Consider the following 19,163-nt stretch of genomic DNA (forward strand, 5'->3'; position numbering starts at 1 on the left):
GAATTGGGATTCAGCCTACCCAGTCCAGGCAAGTGGCATCCAGGCCCAATGCTGCTTGGAATAGCAAGGGCCTAGCATTCTCAGTTAAGCCGGTATTAAAGTTGTTTTCTTTTCCCTGCTGGGAGTGCAGGAAAAGGATTTTTGCCTTTGGAGGTGGTTTTTTTTTCCTGTGCCACAGGCACGGAGGAGGGGAGAAGCAGAGAATCCAAAGCTCTCCTGCTCCCAAATAAGAAAAGGACGTTTTTGATTTATTGGTTCTGCATTATTGTTTTAGAATGCGCTGCAATATACTATTGAGAGTTTTGTTTTGAGCTCTGCTATTGCTACCCTTGTGGACGGGGAACTGAACTGTAATCTTGACTAGTTAAAAATAAGTGGCTTTAAGTCAAGCCTGAAAATAAAAGCTGAAACCTATCCAAGTAAAGCCAGGTCCAGCAGTGTGCATGGAAGGCACTGAATCTTAGGCTGAATAATTAAAATCACACACCAAACTACTCGGCCAGACAGGGCTCCAGCTGGCTCAGGGAGAGTTAGCTGGGTGTCCCTGTCACAGCTGCTACTGTCACGCAAATGCCCCAAGACTTTTCCTTATAGACTGATCTGACCTGGGTACTCGTGTCCCTATCTCCTTTATTTTCTTAGGCTTAGATGGCTAGGATCTTTGGGCTGGATGGCTCTCCCCTCATATGCTTGCAGATCATTTGGCCAGGGAGGCAAGCATCCAATAACAAGGATTTGAATTGAGCTTAAGGTTTTATACCCTAGGGAACTTCTCTCAAAAACAAGTTTATCAAATTTATGAGGTCTCTTTTCCTTTTTCTTGTGATATTAATTTTAATTTTTGTAAACTGTGACATTTGGTATACTATAAATTACCTTTATTGTGTGAACTGTACTGGTCAGCAATTTCGCATTGATGAATGTGGGTCATTCTAGAGAAAGCCATGAGGCTATTCACCCTAGATACTTTTGGTGATTGCTGTTCAAAATCCAGTATAAATGTTGCCAAGTATGTACTTCTGGTATATTTCAGGATTTCCCCAATGAATATGCATGAGATCTGTTTTCATGCAGTGGCCTCCATTGTATGCAGATAGACTTCATTATGGAAATCCTGAAAACCCAACCTGGTGAAGGTCGAATTTGGACACCTTTGATTTAGCATGTCTACTGAATTCCCTGCTAGAAATGTCACAGCACACCACTATTTCTCATTGTCCTATTTCCCTCCTCCCTCTTCACTTTTTCATTTTCCTCCTCCTACATAAGCGTAATTTGATGTTTTATATTTGAAGGAAGGTGTTTACTAGATTTTTGCCTGTTCCACTCCCTAAATCTTTTTAGCCTGTTCTGCTTCTCATTTTCCCTTGACCCAGCCTTCTATTTCCCTTCGTTCCCCCAAAAGCTCCAATGCATATTTCTCTAGCCAGTTGCCATTCTATGAAGGTTTGGCTCATCAATCCCTTTACCGATTCCCACTTCTCTCCTTTTGTTTGTAGGTTTAACTAATCTTCAATTTGTGACTCCCCACTGACCACAGGCTTAGATCATTTCCCTGCTCTGCTCTCCCTGGCTCCAGGCACATTCCTGTTTTCTGGGACTGGTCCTCATCCCTTTTTGCACTACAGCACTTACCTTGGTACTCACAGATTCCAAGCTGATGGCCACCCTCTGCCCACAGAGTCCAAATTGGATTCTTTGCCACATGTTCACCCTGAGCTCTGGAAGCCATGCAAGGATCACAGTTTGAAACCTCAAAGATTACATGCTGAGTAGGAAAACATATTCCAGCAGCCTAGGGCATAGGAGCATGCACTCATACTAAGCCACTGTATTCTGGGCTGCCTGCAGGATATTTGCTCCAGTGGCCAAGGAACAAGCGTCCAGCTCAAAGAGCTGAGATGAGACCTGGGACGTGGTGCAGAGTTTTACCAAGAGCAAAGAGGGGAGCAAGGATCCAGCAATTAAACAAGAAGAAAGCCAGGGAACTAAACTAAGAAATACACAGGGCCTGATTCTATAAAATGGACGCCTAGCAATGCCTAACTACAATTCACGTGCAACTTGTTTTATAATGGGTTAAATGGCATGGTAATTGACCACGCCATTAAAACTAATTAAAAAACAACTTTTTAAATTGATAATTTAGGCTGTGCGTGGATATCCTCCACACGGTGCCCAGCAATGCCTAAGTCAAGGCGCCCTCCAATGCCTATCTGAAAAGTCAGCGTGGTAGACTTAGGCATCACTAGGCGTCCAAGTTAGGCACCAGTAAATTAGGCCAGGTAAAGTCTGGCCTAACATACTGGTGCCTAACTCTAGGACACCTAGCGAAGCCACTACTGCTGCTCATCAGGAGAAGCAGCAGCAGCAGCGATGTGGTAGTGGTTCAGCAGGAGAATTTTCAACTTTGGCAGGAGATGAACTGCCAAAGTAGAAGTCTTCCACTGAAAGCAGAAATGTCAGATCTGCACTTAGATGTCTCATATTAGCCAGGATGGAACCCAACCCAGAGCCAATATTTAAGACTCAAAGTCTAATTCCTAAAGACCCTCAACTATCCATTCCACAAATTCTCTGGTGGACTCGTCCCCCTGTTCTTCTTCTTCCCTCATCTCCAGGATATCTGGTCTAGGAAATCCCTGGTCTAGGCACACAAGCATAAGGATGCCATCAACCAGAAAGCATTCATTGATGGATCAGGCCCCCCAACTCCTCCCCCTACCCACTTCTAAAGTTGAGAAGCAAGAATGATGGCAACTCACTCCTGCCATTTACACCACCATCTTACAAAATTGTGATTCCTGACCACTAGTGATGTTTTGGAATGCACTACTAGGGTCAACCTGTCAAATAAGGGAGAGGCCTAATTCTTGGTTGATAAATATTAGCTACTTAGAATGAAAATGACTTTCAGACAACAATCTAGCCCAGAAAATATAACTTAAAATCTGCTTAGGTGTTTGTCTCTTTTTGAAAACTAGTCTGGGATGAGTATGCAGTGTCTGATCAGTAACCAGTTTTGGAGGAGAATGAAAAAACTTAAAATGTGATCAAAGTAGTGGCTCACATTTAATTCCAGGCTCAGGTGCAGTCTATTCCTATCAGACATCCCAGTTTCATCACATATTGTTTTGGGTTCCAAGCCTTCTAGCCAGACACTCTGCCAGATGATTTCTTCCAGCTCCCTATTCCAGGTTAAGCATCCAGCAGGGTGCTCTCTGCATATTCCTCCTGCTCCTGAGAGAGACACACAAAGGAAAAACAAGAACTTAATACACTACAATACATTCATATATGTCAAAATGTATTCTTAAGTAATTACATTCAAATTATGCTCTACATTACTGAGGCAATTCTAAAATTAGGTACTAAGATTTACACATCTACCTTGCATACACTATAAATATGTGTAGCACCTTTCAGATATGTCATGGAAGTGTGAATATAGACATTTTGATGAAAACATGAAGCAATGGTATTGTAAAATGTAAGTGCATTGCAAAAGCGACCCATCTTCATCACACTCCCCACCAGCCATCACCACTACAATGCCTAACCTCTGTCATAAACGTACAGGAGATAAACGTTGATGTCCCAAAATTACAATATGTGAATGTAGACTTTCAGAATTTGCATATTGGGTGCTTAAGATGCAGGAAATGCCTCAAATGGGCAAACACATGTATGGCCTGCCCCTAGACTAAAAAATCTAAAGGAACCAAAACACACCTTGGAATCCCTATGGGTAAAACAGGATTGTGATAGGAGTAAACTACCATCCGTCTGACTAGGATGAACAGATTCTGAAATGTTACCAGAAATTAGGGAGGCTAATGAACTGGGTAACACAATAATAATGGGTGATTTCAGTTGCACACTCACCTCAGGAAAAGGGTATGTAAACTCTTCCACTATTCAATCAGATCCCTATATGGAACAAACAGGGGACTCTTAAGACACTGCAAGGCCTCACCAACACATACATACACTTCATTCACTCAGTCGCAAATGGAAAAAGAAAAAGAAGTGGAGAAAAAGCCTCAGTTCTGCTTCACATGGCAAAAAATTCCACTTCACATACGTAACCATTTGCTCATGTGAACTATAGCAGCCCATAGAAAATCACCATGTAAATTAGCACGTCAGGAAAAAATTAAAACAGTGATAATGTGGATAGAATAGCACCTCAGCACAACAGTCACTAACATTGCTTCATGAACAGAACAAAACAAAAAAACTTAGCTGCCGATGGTGTCCAGGCTTTCTCCAAGGCACTCGCGATCAGTACTCCTACACCTGGATGCCGCAGCCAGTTGATCCAACGGAGAAATATCCGTTTCGCCTCGCTGCATCAGGGGTTTAAATCCTACTGCATCACAGGCAACAAGTCAGAACACGCTCCAATTCCACACATGAATCACTTCTGTTGTGCTGAGGTGCTATTCTATCCACATTATCACTGTTTGAATTTTTTCCTGGCGTGTTGATTTACATGGTGGTTCTCTATGGGCTGTTACAGTGCCTTTTTTCACCATTTTTTGTAGTTCACATATGCAAGTGGTTACTTATGTGAAGTGGAGTTTTTTGTCATATGAAGCAGAACTGAGGCTTTTTCTCCACTTCTTTTTCTTTGTTCCATTTGTGACCGAGTGAATGAAGTATATGTATGTGTTGATGAGGCCTTGCAGTGTCTTAGAATCCTCTGTTTGTTCCCTATAGGGTACTGATTGAGTAGTGGATGATTTCAATTACCCCATTATTTACTGGGTAAATGTAACACATCAGGGCATGCTAGGGAGGTAAAATTCCTTGATGAAATCAAGGACTGCTTTATGGAAGAACTGGTTCAGGGTGCTCAAGTGGTGGGGAATAGTTGGGGGTGGTACACAGTGTGGCAATGCCCAGGAGCCACTACCACAGGCGTCTCCCTCCCTTGCTACACTGATGACAAGAGGCAAAGCAATTCTAGATCTAATTCTTAGTGGAGCACATGAATTGGTACAAAAAGTAATGGTGCTGGGCCACTTGATAACAGTGATCACAACATGATCAGATTTGATATCTCTGGAATTAAGTTCACGCAGGAAATCCAATACAATAGCATTTAACTTTGACTATGATAACATGAGGAGCATGGTAAAAAAGAAAAACTTAGAGGAGCAGCTGCAAAGGTCAAAAATTTACATCAGGCATGGATTTTATTAAAAAATACCATCCTGGCAGCCCAGACCAGATATATTCCATGTATTAAAAAAGGAGGAAGGAAGACCAAACGACAGCTGGTGTGGTTAATAAGTGAGGTGAAGGAAGCTATTAGAGCTGAAAGAAAATCCTTCAGAAAGTAGAAGAAAGATCTGACTGAAAATACTGTAATAGGAAACAGCATAAGGAATGACAAGTCAAATGCAAGGCACTAATAAGGAAGGCAAAGTGAGACCTTGAAAAGAAGACCATGCTGGAATCAAAAACACATAGTAAAAACTTTCTTAGGTATATTAAAAGTAAGAAGCTGGGAAAAGAATCAGTTGGCTCCATCTCTCCAGGGGCCCGCCCCATCGCTGGTGATCTACCTCTGACCCCTCCGATCTACCGATAGATTGCACTCTACCTGTTGGATATGCCTGTCCTAATGGAATAAGAAATGGTTAAAAGATAAAAACCAAAGAGTAGGTTAATATTCTCAATGGAGAAGGGTAATTAGTGGGATTCCCCATTTTTAGCATATTACCAATGATCTAGGTATGGGAATAACAAGTGAGATAATTAAATCTGCTAATGACACAAAGTTGTTAATTCGCAAGAGGACTGTAAAAACTTGCAAGAGGACCTTGCAAGACTGGGAGACTGGGCATCAAAATGTGAGCAAGTGCAAAGTGATGCATGTGGGAAAGAGGAACCCAAACTATAGCTATACGATGCAGGGTTCCACATTAGGAGTCACTGCCCAGGAAAAGGATCTAACTGTCATCATTGAGGATAAGTTGAAACCTTCAGCTTGATGTGTGGTGGTAGCAATTCTGGTTGCCACATCTCAAAAAAAGATATAGCAGAATTAGAAAAGGTACAGAAAATGGTGACAGAAATGATAAAAGGAATAAGGCAACTTCCCTCTGAGGAAAGGCTTAAGCGGCTAAGGCTCTTCAGCCTGGATAACAAACAACTCAGGGGAGACATGGTAAAGGTCTATAAAATACTGAGTAGAATGGAATATGTAGATATAAATCCACTGTTTACTCTTTCCAAAAATATTAGTATCAGGGGGGGGGGGGGCATGTAATGAAGTTACTAAGTAGTAGATTTAAAATATCTTGGAGAAATCTTATACAGGGAAAACCTGCAAACATGTCGATGGAACTGATGGCTACATGTCAGTTGCTACAATGGAAAAAAGTATTTTGAATCCCTTCATATCTTACAGAATTTTTGGCATTACTAGCGATCTGGAGACCTATAAAACACAGTTCAAGACAATCCTGAATACCAATGGATATGTAAGAACCCCACAAACACACACACCTCAACTGCCTCCCCCATCTCTGCTAAAAAAAAAACCCAGCATTCGCCCCATGAATCTGTTACCTGCTCATCCCCATGCTATCATCCACATCCCAATGCCTGAACTCACAAGTTTCAAGTTTATTTAAAATTTATACCGCCCATTCGAACCTTCTAGGTAGAGTACAAAAAAACGCCATAACAATGTGCCAATTAAAATACAATGTAAACAAAAACAAACCAAGGGAAAAGACAATTTTTTAAGGACAATGACAAACGGGAACAAAAGGGAAGAAGGGATTAGAACTACAACTGATAGAGCAGTGGTCTCAAACCCGCGGCCCGGAGGCCACATGGGCCCGCCAAGTACTACTTTGAGGCCCTCAGTATGTTTATCATAATCCCAAAAGTAAAATGAAACAGTTTCTTGATCATATGTTTCTTTAACTATAAATGACAATATTATTATTAAGACTTAGCCAAAAGGAAAGATTTATAAACTATAAAGAGTTTTACCTCATGCAAAATTGTCATTTCTTTAATAAGACATAAACTATTTTTTCTGAAGCCCTGCAAGTACCTACAAATCTAAAATGTAGCCCTGCAAAGAGTTTGAGTTTGAGACCACTGTGATAGAGAGAAAAAGAACACTTAAGGGGAAGAACAAAAGGAGAGGGGACCACAACATAGAAACAAGATGGCAGATAAAGGCCAAATGGCCCATTCAATCTGCCCATCACCAGCATCCACTATCTTCTCCTTTCTCTAAGGAATCCCATGTGCTTTTCTCACACTTTCATGAATTCAGATAGTCTTTGCATCCACCATCTTCACTGAGACACTATTCTAGGCATCTTCCATCCTTGCTGTAAAAAAGTATTTCCTTAGATTATTTCCTTCATACTATGCTGCTCACAATCACTATCTCATAATTGTCAACCATTTATAGTAAGAAGGGCAGCGAATCATGTTTCTGGGGTTCAAAGTACAATTTATTTAAATAATTCTATTACACAGATCAACATTTGATGTTTGTGAACATACCACCTCAGTTTCTGTTTCAAAGTTTTGATTTATGAAAAATATGGGTTGTCATACTTTTTTTTTTTTTTAAATGCACAGTTGCAGTGTCCTCATTTCTATCCCTAACCCAAGTTTAAACCCTAAGGTAACACAATTACTGTATTACCCCCAACAGCCTATCCACATGACACCTACACATATTTTGTTGGTGCTCCCTCAGAGATATGCAGATGTATATCTCTGGCCCTCTCATCTTTGCCCAACAGCCATTGCCCCCTTTTTCAGATAAAACAAACACCCAATCACAATGAACAAAGCCCCCCCTACATACTGTATATTTCCCACTGCCCCCCAGAGAAAAGCTGGTAGATGATAGGTCTGGCACAGCGTAGAAGGGCATAGAGAAAGGACATTTGGATGTGAGAAAGTGCACTGTGAGATTAAATGTTATTTTTACAGAAAAGCTTGGTGTACAAGTTTGTCCATTGCAGCACAGACATGCCTGTGAGGATGAGCATGCTCTGGTGGTGGCACAGCCTGTTCCTCTTCCTCCTCTGTGACCCTGGCAAAATGACTGAAGTCCTTCAGCGAGTAGCATTTTGTACTTCAATGCCAGACTGTGCAAAATGCAGCAGGCCAGACCTTTTCAAGTTTGTACAGCAGCTCCCTACAGATCTATCCCCACACCTGAAATTTGGTCTTCAGAATTCCAAATGTTCATTCAGTGAAGGATCTGGCGTCCTGATGTAGCACTCCTCAGCTTCTTGCTGTGCCTGATGACTGGGGTCATTGGCTACCTCTTTTTAAGGGTAGCCCTGATCACCTGTATAAGAATAAAAGACAGAATAAAAATGGGGTGAGTGGGAGAGCAGAGCTGTGTGGTGGGGTATTGTTCCAGCTGCCTACAAATTGGAGGTGGCAGCTAGGCTCTGGCACAAGGACCTTTGTGGTTCTGGAAAGGGGATGGAATTTGACATACTGCCTTTCTATGGTTACAATCAAAGTGGCTTACAATGGAGGCATTACATAGGGTCTACTACTACTATTAATTATTTCTATAGCGCTACCGGACATACGCAGCACTGTACAGAGTTGCATAGAAGAAGAAAAAAGTCCCTGCTCGAAAGAGCTTACAATCTGTCTGTGCTTCTTACCTTACCTTCTTACCATCTGTCACTGATCTTTCCACTTTAAAAGCAGTCATGTATTTTCAGAGTATGCCAGTCGTAACAGGATCCTGGAAAGCGGAGAAGGTGATCTCTCTCACCCCCCCCCCCCCCCCCCCGGTGAACTGCACACAACTTGTATATTCATTGAGTGGAAGACTTCTCTGTTGTGATAGGTAGGTCCTCTCCTGGGAAGCTTGAGGGAGATGTGGATGCAGTCTATGATACCAAAGGCAGAGGGGAAGCGGGTCAGAGTACGTTGCCTCTGATGTGCTTTCGGGAATGACAGGGCAGATGCTGACAAAGAGGGGCTGGAAAGGGGCAGAGTCTGAGAGGGATGTGGAGGGGTCTTACATTTGGTTATGGGTACAGATGGCAAGGAAGTTGTAGAGGCAGGCAGGCAAGGGCAGAAGGCTGGAGCTGGGTGATGGAGGGCAGGTGGCAGGGATTGAAGACAACAAAGGTGGATGGACAGAGATGGCAATCAGGCTCACAGATTCTCTCTATGCTCTCCTCCAATCAGCAGCAATGGAAGCAGATACAGGGACATGCTGCAGCAGAACATTTATCCTTTATAGGTGCTGAAGTCCCAACATTTAGCTAGCTTTGCTTGTATATTGACACATTACCTGGAATTAGGGAAAGACACGGAGGATGCTGTAACACCCATGATATGCCCCCATATGTGACCCTAGCCATTCTAAATGTTTTGTGGCTTAAAAATTTAGCCCTGGCCTTTTCTAAAATGATGCTTTATACATTTTAAGCATTTATACACCTGGACATCGACATTTAATTCATAAATAGCACTTCTAAAAAGACTGACTTAGAAAACTAGTACGTTCAGGCAATTGTATACATACATACTGTACATGGACATGCTGATGTGCTATTTTGTAAAGGTGCACATAACTCATCAGTAGAATGTCATTGTTGTTTCACTTCAGCCTTCTTGATGTGGACTTTTTTTATATTGTGATTTCTAAGAAAATAAGAATAGCCTTACTGGGTCACACCAATGGTTCATCAAGCCCAGTAGCCCGTTCTCACAGTGGCCAATCCAGGTCAGTAGTACCTGGCCAAAACCCAAAGAGTAGCAACATTCCAGGCTACCGATCCAGGGCAAGCAGTGGCTTCCCCCATGTCTTTCTCAATATCAAACTATGGACTTTTTTCTCCAGAAAATTGTCCAAACTCTTCTTAAAACCAGCTATGTTATCAACTCTTACCACAACCTCCAGCAATGAGACCCATTCATTCTCCGAGTGAAAAAATATTTCCTCCTATTGATTTTAAAAGTATTTACCTGTAACTTCATCGTGCGTCCCCTAGTCTTTGTAATTTCTGTCAGAGTGAAAAATCGATCCACTTGTACCCATTCTACTCCACTCAGGATTTTGTAGACTTCAATCATATCTCCCCTCAGCCATCTCTTTTCCAAGCTGAAATGCCCTAACCTTTTTAACCTTTTCTCATACAAGAGGAGTTCAATTCCCTTTATCATCTTGGTCGCTCTTCTTTGAACCTTTTCTAGTGCCGCTATCTCTTTCTTGAGATAAGGAAACCAGAATTGAACACAATACTCTGGGTAAGGTCGCACCATGGAGCGATACAGAGGCTTATAACATCTTTAGTCTTGTTAACCATCCCTTTTTTAATAATTCCTAGCATCTTGTTTGCTTTTTTGGCCACCACCACACATTGGGCGGAAGGTTTCATCATAGTGTCTACAATGATACCCAGATCCTTTTCTTGGGAACTAACCCCCAAGGTGGACCCTCGCATCTGGACATGATTTGGGTTATTCTTCCCAATGTGCATCACTTTGTATTTGTCCACATTAAATTTTATCTGCACTTGGATGCCCAGTTTTCCAATTTCCTAAGATTTGCCTGCAATTTTTCACAATCTGAATGTGTTTTAACAACTTTGAACAGTTTAGTGTCATCTGCAAATTTAATCACCTCACTCGTTGTTTCAATTTCCAAATAAATAAATAAGTTATAAACAAGTTAAATAGCACTAGTTCCAATACAGACCCCTGTGGCACTCCACTGTTTACTCTCCTCCATCTGAGAAAAATGACCATATAACCCTACCCTCTGTTTTATATCCGATAACCAATTCCTAATCTACAACTGTACATTGCCTATCCCATGACTCTTTAATTTTCTCAGGAGCCTCTTATGAGGAATTTTGTCAAAAGCATTCTGAAAATCTAGATATACATCAACCGGCTCACCTTTAGCCACATGTATGGTTAGCATAAGTGCTCATGCCCAAATATCTAGGCACATATATAGTATAACCAGTTACCCTAGTATTCTATTAAGGAAATTAGGTGTTTATTTTCCTTGGGGTCCTTTCAGATGCCCTAAGAAATTCTGTACAAGTGAAGGACAATTCTATAAGCTAAAAGCAGAAAATCAGAGTCATCTTCTTTTGATCATGAATGCTCTCCTCAGCCTTGCTATGTTATTCATTGTGGGGCAGCTAGCTGAAGGCTATAGTTTACATCCCTCCCCCCACACTTCCAACATGACCAATCAAGCTGAATATGTCAAATTATAACCCAGATACTAATGCATTTTTTAAAAATTTCAGATATGCTGTCCTATCCAGCTAACTAAGCCTGGAAATCATTACAGTTGGCAAATAGAATATATTTATACTGTGCCTGCAACTGGCAGGATGCATATTTCTGGTACAAAAATATCCAGATCATCTTTGGAATATCTGGTAGCTGAACTTTTAAATTACCTTGCGGTATACCTCCTGGCACATATTGCACTGTTAATTTGTGGGTATACCATTGACAATATGCATTTTGTATATGCATATGTTTGGCCTAAGAATCCCCGAGATTTTTTCTATGGCATATGTAAACCTCTTTGATTGTACAACAAAAAGGTGGTATGTGACAGAGTATGAAAAAACATTGCCACTTCCCCTGTCCGACACTTCACAGATTCAGACTAACCTGGCACTCCCTCTCATGGCCAATTTGTCTCAAAACCAGAGCATTACTAAGAAAGAGATTTCCTCAGGGAGGGGGGGAGGAGAGGAGAGAGAAGGAGGAAACCAGGAAGCGACTCTGAAGAACTTAAAAGTCAGAGCTAGAATCAGAGGGAGAGATAAGGTTAGCAGCAGTGGCGTAGCAAGGGTGGGAGGCACCTGAGGTAGTGGTGTTGGTGCCCCCCCTTGCCCTCTTCTCTGCCTCCCCTGCGCGATCCCCTTCCCTTCTCCAGTACCTGTTCAGTTTACCAGCACAAGCAGCATCTCTAATTTACTGCCTGCGCTAGCGTCAGTTTTCCCATCGATGTCACTTCCTAGTCGTGGGACCCGGAAGTAACGTCAGAGGGGAGCGCTGAGGTTGGCGCGAGCAGCAGGTTGAAGCTGCTGCTCGCCGGCGAAGAGCTAGAGGTACAGTGGTGGGGATTGAAGGTGTGTGGGCGTGGCGGCGGGGTTGGAGTGGGAAGGAGTGGGGGAACGGAGAGGAGGAGATGTGCTGGTGCCCCCACCAAGATGGTGCCCGAGGCAGGCCACCCCCCTTACTACGCCACTGGTTACCAGACGGCCAGGAAAATCCAGACATGTCCTCTTTTTAGAGGAATGTCCGGGTGCCCAGAGGGATTTCCAAAACCCAGCAGTTTGTCTGGGTTTTGGAAGTCCCCGAGCTCAGGGCCATGCCTGGAGGCCCTCTGCATATGCGTGGACATCGACGCGATAATATCATACACGTGCGAGCATGCAAGCAGCATCGAGTTGACGTCTGCAAATGCATAGAAGTCCTCCAAACCTTGGGGAAGGAGACAGAAGGTTCAGCTGGGGGCCAGGTGTCCTGTCTTTCTCTTTTTTTTTTTTTTTAAGGGGAAATCTGGCAATCCTAGGGAAATTTCAGTGCGTCTTATGAAGTAAAGATAACTTTTTTTAAACACCCCCCACCCAAACCGGTGTACCTTTTTAAAATGACCCACTCGTTGGGGATACGCAGGCCGACTGCTGCCCACCGCTGCTCCCACCACCACTGCTCCCTGCTGCTCACCGCTGGGCCACAACTCAAAGAAGGGAAGGGCTAGCGTGCAGCAATTGCACGTTGCTGGCCCACAAGCCTTCTCCTGATGTCAGGCAAAGGCTTGTGGACCGGCGACATGCAATTGCTGCATGCTGGCCCTTCCCTTTCCTGAGTTGCGGCGCAGCTGTGGCAGACCGGGGCCAGAGGAGGAGGAATCGGCAGACGGTAGGGAGGTTTCAGCACGCAGGGAGGGAGGAAGGCAGTTTCTGGCGCAGCAGCGGTAGACTGGGGCCAGAGGAGGAGGAATCGGTGGAGGGTAGGCAGGTTTCAGCGCACAGGGGGGGGGGAGGAAGGCAGTTTCCGGCGCAGCAGGGAGGACGAAGGATAAAGGCTAGAAGGCAGTGAGGGGCACAAACTCGGGACATGGGAGGGAGGTCAAAGAACAAAGACTGGAAGGCAATGAGTGGGAAGGGGCATGAACTTGGGACATGGGAGGGAGGGAGGGAATAGAAAGGGACAATTCTTGGGCCTGAGTGAAAAAAGAAAGAATGAAAAAAAGGAAGGAAGGAGACTCATGAAATCACCAGACAACAAAAGTAGGAAAAATTATTTTATTTTCAATTTAGTGATCAAAATGTGTCAGTTTTGATAATTTATATCTGCTGTGTGTATATGAAAAATGAAATGAACAGCTTGGCAGGGAAGGGGAGACAGGGTGCAGAGCCTGGTACATATTAGTACACAATTTGGTTCAGAATGCTTTTTTTCTGGATTTTTCTACTCTAAATCTAGCGTGCGTCTTATGGTCCAGTGTATCTTATGGAGCGAAAAATACAGTGTATATATTTTGACTTGGACAAATTTTGGGACAAGAACGGGGTATAAAGATAGACTTAGCGGTCTGGACGATCAAACGGCTGAACGTATAATTAGACGATTTAAAAAAAAAAAAAAAATTTGAACATATTTTTTGGGAATGAACTTTCGGCAACTAGAAACTTAGGCCCAAAATGGACATATGCATCCTTAGATTATGCCCCTCCACATGTTTTCTTCATTCTGGCCAAGATGATCCATCCTAACTATAAAAGAATCCATCGGGCCTTTAGCTGTTTACATAACTCTCAGGAAAAAGTTTGCCTTTCTCAGGCTAGTGCCTCTTTGTTGAAACATGGTGATATCTGATGGAACAGAGCATGTAGGCACAGCACCCACCCCTTTTGTTTGTTGAACTCTGTGGTAGAAAATAATCTTAAATATATATCTAGATCATTCTCACATGTAAATTAACCTCTTGCTAAATAGAAATTTTTTTGCATAAAATGTTATGTTTTCTATTATATTTAAACTTAAGCATACAAAATGTATGCATTATAATTTTTTGCCTTTATATAGTTTTGCTATTTCTAGAATTTTGCAGTCATGGTAACTACAGTATGTGCTAACAGAGTGTTATAGTCTAACAAACTTTTTATGCCTTAATTTATACAATTTGTACTATTTTTATACATGTATAGGGGAAAGGGAGATAATGGGTATAGACCAGTGGTCTCAAACTCAAACCCTTTGCAGGGCCACATTTTGGATTTGTAGGTACTTGGAGGGCCTCAGAAAAAAATAGTTAATGTCTTATTAAAGAAATGACAATTTTGCACAAGATAAAATCTTTCCTTTTGGCTAAGTCTTAATAATAATATTGTCATTCATAGCTAAAGAGACATATGATCAAGATACTGTTTTATTTTACTTTTGTGATTAGGATAAACATACCGAGGGCCTCAAAATAGTACCTGGAGGGCCGCATGTTGCCCCCGGGCCGCGAGTTTGAGACCACTGGTATAGACTGAAGGAACTAAGGCCAGACTTGCATGGTCTGTGTCCCATATATGGATATTCAGTTGAGGATAGGCTGGGGAAGGCTTCGATGGCTAGGATGGTTAAGATGGGCTGGAGTGAGCTTTGATGGAGACTTCAGTAGATAGAACCTAAGCATACTACCAGGCAGAGCTCTGGGTTTCTGGCCCAGAAATATCTAAGAAAAAGGACCATTTATATTAAATGATTAATTAATGGAGCGTGTATGGTTGGGCAGACTGGATGGACTTTTTGGGTCTTTATCTGTCACCATTTACTTTGTTACTATGAGTTGTTACTGGACCTGGGGAGAAAGGGGAAGGAAAGGAAAGGAAAAGATACTAATGAACCCAAAGGAGAAAGGAAGGGAGAGGAGAGGTGCTGCTGGACCTGGAAGAGAAGGGGTGGGAAGGAAAAGGTGCTGCTGGACCTGGAAGGGAGAGAAGGAGAAGGTGTTGCTGGACCTGGGGTGGGGGTGGGATGGGAGAGATAGAGGTGCTGTGGGCTGCTGGTGGGAGATGAGAGGGAGAGGTGCTGCTGGACTGGGAGTGGAGGAGAGAACAAGAGGTGCTGCTGGACCAGGTTGTTTAAGGCCTCTTCTATGGGAGGGGCCTTAGGCATCTGGGCCACTCAGAGCCCCTTCTCAGCGCTTCCCAGGATGCACTGGGAAGGCCCGCCATTTTGAAGAGGCGGGCCTGCTGGCTGGCAGGAATAAGCATCCCTCCAGCCAGCCATCGTAAGCAAGGTAATATTGCAAGGTGAGGGGGAGGGGGGTGGGGGGATAGGTTGCGTGTTGGAGGGAGGGAGTGGGCATCTCTCCCGCTGCTGGGGGAGTGTTATGGGGGCTTTGCTTGGCGACAAGAGTGGGCACCTCTCCCGCTGCTGGGGGGAGGGAATGGGCATTTCTCCTGCTGATCTTCGATTTGTTTTTTTTATGCATTTATTCTGTGCATGTGCTGATCGCTATCACCAGCGATGGGCACATGCAAATTTAGCAAACCTTCGCTACTCTCCACCAACCTCATTTGCATGCATATTTTTCAGAGAATGACTCGCTTTTTTGAAATTGTTACAATAATGGCTGCAACAGCAGCCCATCCTTTTTTTTTAATGCGAGGTTTTGAGAATCTAGCCCTAGGTGTTGTATTGTGTATTATGGTACATATTTTCACACATAGATGGTTATTATTTGAGATCTGGGAGATAGAGCTGTTATGATATGGTAATTATCCAACTGGGAACAAGTTTGTGCATAGTGTTTTGAAGTGGCAGGATTGTGTATGACACAGGGACAAATTTTTCCCAGTCCCTACGGGAACTCATTTTCCCATCCCATTGAGTTCTTTTCCTGTCCCTGCCCCTTTCCTGCAAGCCTCAAACACTTTAAAATCATAAGTGTTCGAGGCTTGGGCGGTTAAGGCAGAGCTTACAGGAATGAGACAGCAACATTGAGTTCCTGCAGGGATGGAGCAAATTTGTCCCCATGTCATTCTCTAAGTGTGAGTGTGTGAATGAGAGTGAATGTGAGTTTGTGAAAGAGAGAGAGACACACACAAAGGGCTGAGGGGAGGTGAGATGTGTGTGAGAGAATTTGCCCATAGTGACCGATGAGATTTCATATTGCCAAAGATGAAAACCGTATTGGTCAGTAATAGCAACTTTTCTGGAGACCTTCCTTTTCTCCTGTTCTTATAAATAGGCCCCAAGTATTACTCATGTTCACTCAGTTTGTATGAATGATACAGAACCTGTCAAGAGACCAGTTTACATGAGACCAAATATAAGACATCAACCAAAGTATTATTTGGTCTGTACACCAGTTCCAGTAACCTCTATTTGTAATGTATGTTGCCTAGTTAGTTAGGGCCAGATTCTCAAACTTACCGTACCTTTAACAATGGTCGCAAACTCGGTTCCAGCTGGTTTAGCATGTCGGTATTTTACTGCCCAGTTATCAGAATGGCTCACCATGGTATTTTCCGAGCTAACTAGCAGCCTCCGACTCGGCCATGCAAATGCAGTACAATGAGGTCATTACTATTACAATGTTAGTAAAATGGGCTCATTAATATTTAAACAAGTATGTCAGGTGATTCTCTGGGTGATTCTCCAAGTGAAGCGGCAGCTTCTAATGACCAAAAATTACCGGCTGGCCCAGGGTGCTGGTACTGTGAAAAGCGCATCTCGGGCACATGTTTCTGGCTGTGGCTCATGATAAAAATTTTTAAAACTACTACACTATTCACATAAATTATAGAAATAAGTGATGGGAAAAAAAATCTCAAAAGCATGCATCTCAAGCGTGTGTCTTAGAGGCGTGTCTTACATGTGCTTGTTGAAAGCCAAAGATTACACCCCCCCCTCCCTTCCTCTCGATCCAACAGTGCTGGCATGCCTATGATTGACACAATGATGTAGTGTTGCTGGTAGTTCTCTGCTGCTCCTATCCACCATGGACTATTCTGCACAAGCCAATCGCTATCACCAGTGACTGAACTCATGTAAATTTGTCAAACCTCCATGAACCTCATTTGCATACACAGTTCTTCGAGAAGGACTTGTCTTTTTTAAATAGTTAGATTTACGGTAGCTATGACGACTCGTCGGATTTTACCAGAGATATTAGAGAATCCTGCCCTTAGTGTTTAACAATAAAACATCCAGGTACTCTGTTGAAATGTTTTAGAGAATGACACAGAGACAAATTTGTTCCCCTATCCCATCCCCGCGAGTTTTGTCCCTGACTCATCTCCACAAGCTCTATCCTCATCTGTACAAGCCTCAAAGACTTTATACCACCGTATTTTTTGCTCCATAAGAAGCACTTTTTCCACCCAAAAAAGTGGGTGGAAAAAAGGGTGTGTCCTATGGAGCAAATACCCCAATCCCCCCCCTTTACCTTATTTAGGCCGCCGCTACTGCTCGCCCCTCACCCGCCGCCACTGCTGCTGGTTACTCACTGCAGCTGAAAGTAGAGGAAGGGAAAGGCCAGGCGGGTGCAGCGAATGCACACTGCTGGCCCAGAAGCCTCACTTTCAATGTCAATTCTGATGTCGGGAGTAAGGCTTCTGGGCTGGCAGGGTGCAATCGCTGCACCCGTCTGGCCCTTCCTAGCAACTCCTTCCGTTCCGGGTGCCACGCTGAGCCAGGAGTCCCACCCCACCCGCTGTTGCTGCTTCTTCGTCGACGTTGGGGGTAAGGCTTATGGGCCAGCGGCATGCAATCGCTGCACCCGCATGGCCCTTCCCAGCAATTTTTCTTCATAGGGGGTGAAAAGCTTCTGTAGGGAGTGAAGCGCCACTGGGTCCCTACTCATCCCTCGCTCTCGGTGCTTTAGACAGGAGTCCCCCCTCCCCCTACTGCTGCTTTGTGGACATGTTCTCACAGCAGCAGCAGCGGGAGGCAATTCAAACCAGCGCGCAGACTGGCAGGCTTGGGGGGGGGGGGCGGAAGAGGACAGGCTGGAAGGTAGTGAGAGGAACATAGGAGGGAGGGAGGAACAATTGTTGGGCCTGAGTTGGGGGAGAAAGATGACCAAGGCAGTGAGGGGAACATAGGAGGGAGGGAGGGAAGAAGGGACAATTGTTGGGCCTGAGGAAAGAAAGAAAAAAATAAAAATAAAATCACCAGACAACAAAGGTAGGAAAAATGATTTTAGTTTCAATTTAGTGATCAAAATGTGTCAGTTTGGAGAATGTATATCTGCTGTCTATATTTTGCACTATATTTGTCTATTTTTCTATAGTTGTTACTGAGGTGACATTGCATACTTTAAAAAGTCATCTGCTTTGACATCTGTGCCCTGTCCCAGCCTACTACTAGACCACCAGAGGGGGGACAGGGTGCAGAGCCTGGCAGGGAGGGAAGACAGGGTGCATAGCCTAGTAATGAGTGTGGGGTTGGGTGCAGAGCCTGTCAGGGAGAATTTGGTTCAGAATGTTTCTTTTCTTGCTTTCCTCCTCTAAATTTAGGGTGCGTCTTATGGTCAGGTGTGTCTTAAGAAGCAAAAAAAATACGGTAATCATAAGTGCTTGAGGCCTGTGCAGATGAGGACAGAACTTGCAGGGATAGTGCAGGGACAGAACTCATGGGGATGGGATGGGGTTGGAGATAGATCCCATAGGGTTAGCGACAAATTGGGAAACACTGGGATAAGGCTACATCTCCACTTCACCCTCCTTTCAAAGCTTAAAATTTGAGTGCTGTGTAGGCTCTCTTAGTACAGGCTCATACTTAAGCACTGCTGTATTCCCTAGAGAGCTGCATGGGAATGGGGATTACAGGAATCCTGTGGGCATGACGGTCAGGTTTGAGAGGGGTGGGAGAAGTAGAAAGATACTAGAAGTCGCTGGTGCACCAGAGTGAGGTTTGGAACATGTTAGAGATGCTATTGGAGCACCTGATTGAGGTTAGGAACACATTCAAAGAGGCTATTGGAGCACCAGAGTGAGACTTGGAATCCACTGCGAGGGGCTATTAGAGCACCAGAGTGAGGCTTGAAATACAGAGAAGGTACTGGAACACCAGAGTGAGGCTTGGAATATTTATTCATTCATTTATTCAGAGACCTATTATCCATGCATTCGAATTACATCACTTTGGAGTAC

General features: G+C 43.6%; 1 protein-coding gene across 1 annotated transcript in view; it reads right to left on the reverse strand.

The window, feature by feature from the left end:
• Nucleotides 1–8,251: 8,251 nt before the first annotated feature.
• LOC117363588 overlaps nucleotides 8,252–19,163 on the reverse strand; it is a 43,700-nt gene continuing 32,788 nt past the window's right edge. The window contains exon 3 of the mRNA XM_033951598.1: nucleotides 8,252–8,344. Coding sequence (XP_033807489.1) covers nucleotides 8,325–8,344 — 20 coding nt within the window. The 3' untranslated portion in view covers nucleotides 8,252–8,324. The remainder of the gene's footprint in view (nucleotides 8,345–19,163) is intronic.

The sequence above is a fragment of the Geotrypetes seraphini genome, chromosome 7 (genome assembly GCF_902459505.1).
Source record: "Geotrypetes seraphini chromosome 7, aGeoSer1.1, whole genome shotgun sequence".
NCBI classification, from domain to species: Eukaryota; Metazoa; Chordata; class Amphibia; order Gymnophiona; family Dermophiidae; genus Geotrypetes; species Geotrypetes seraphini.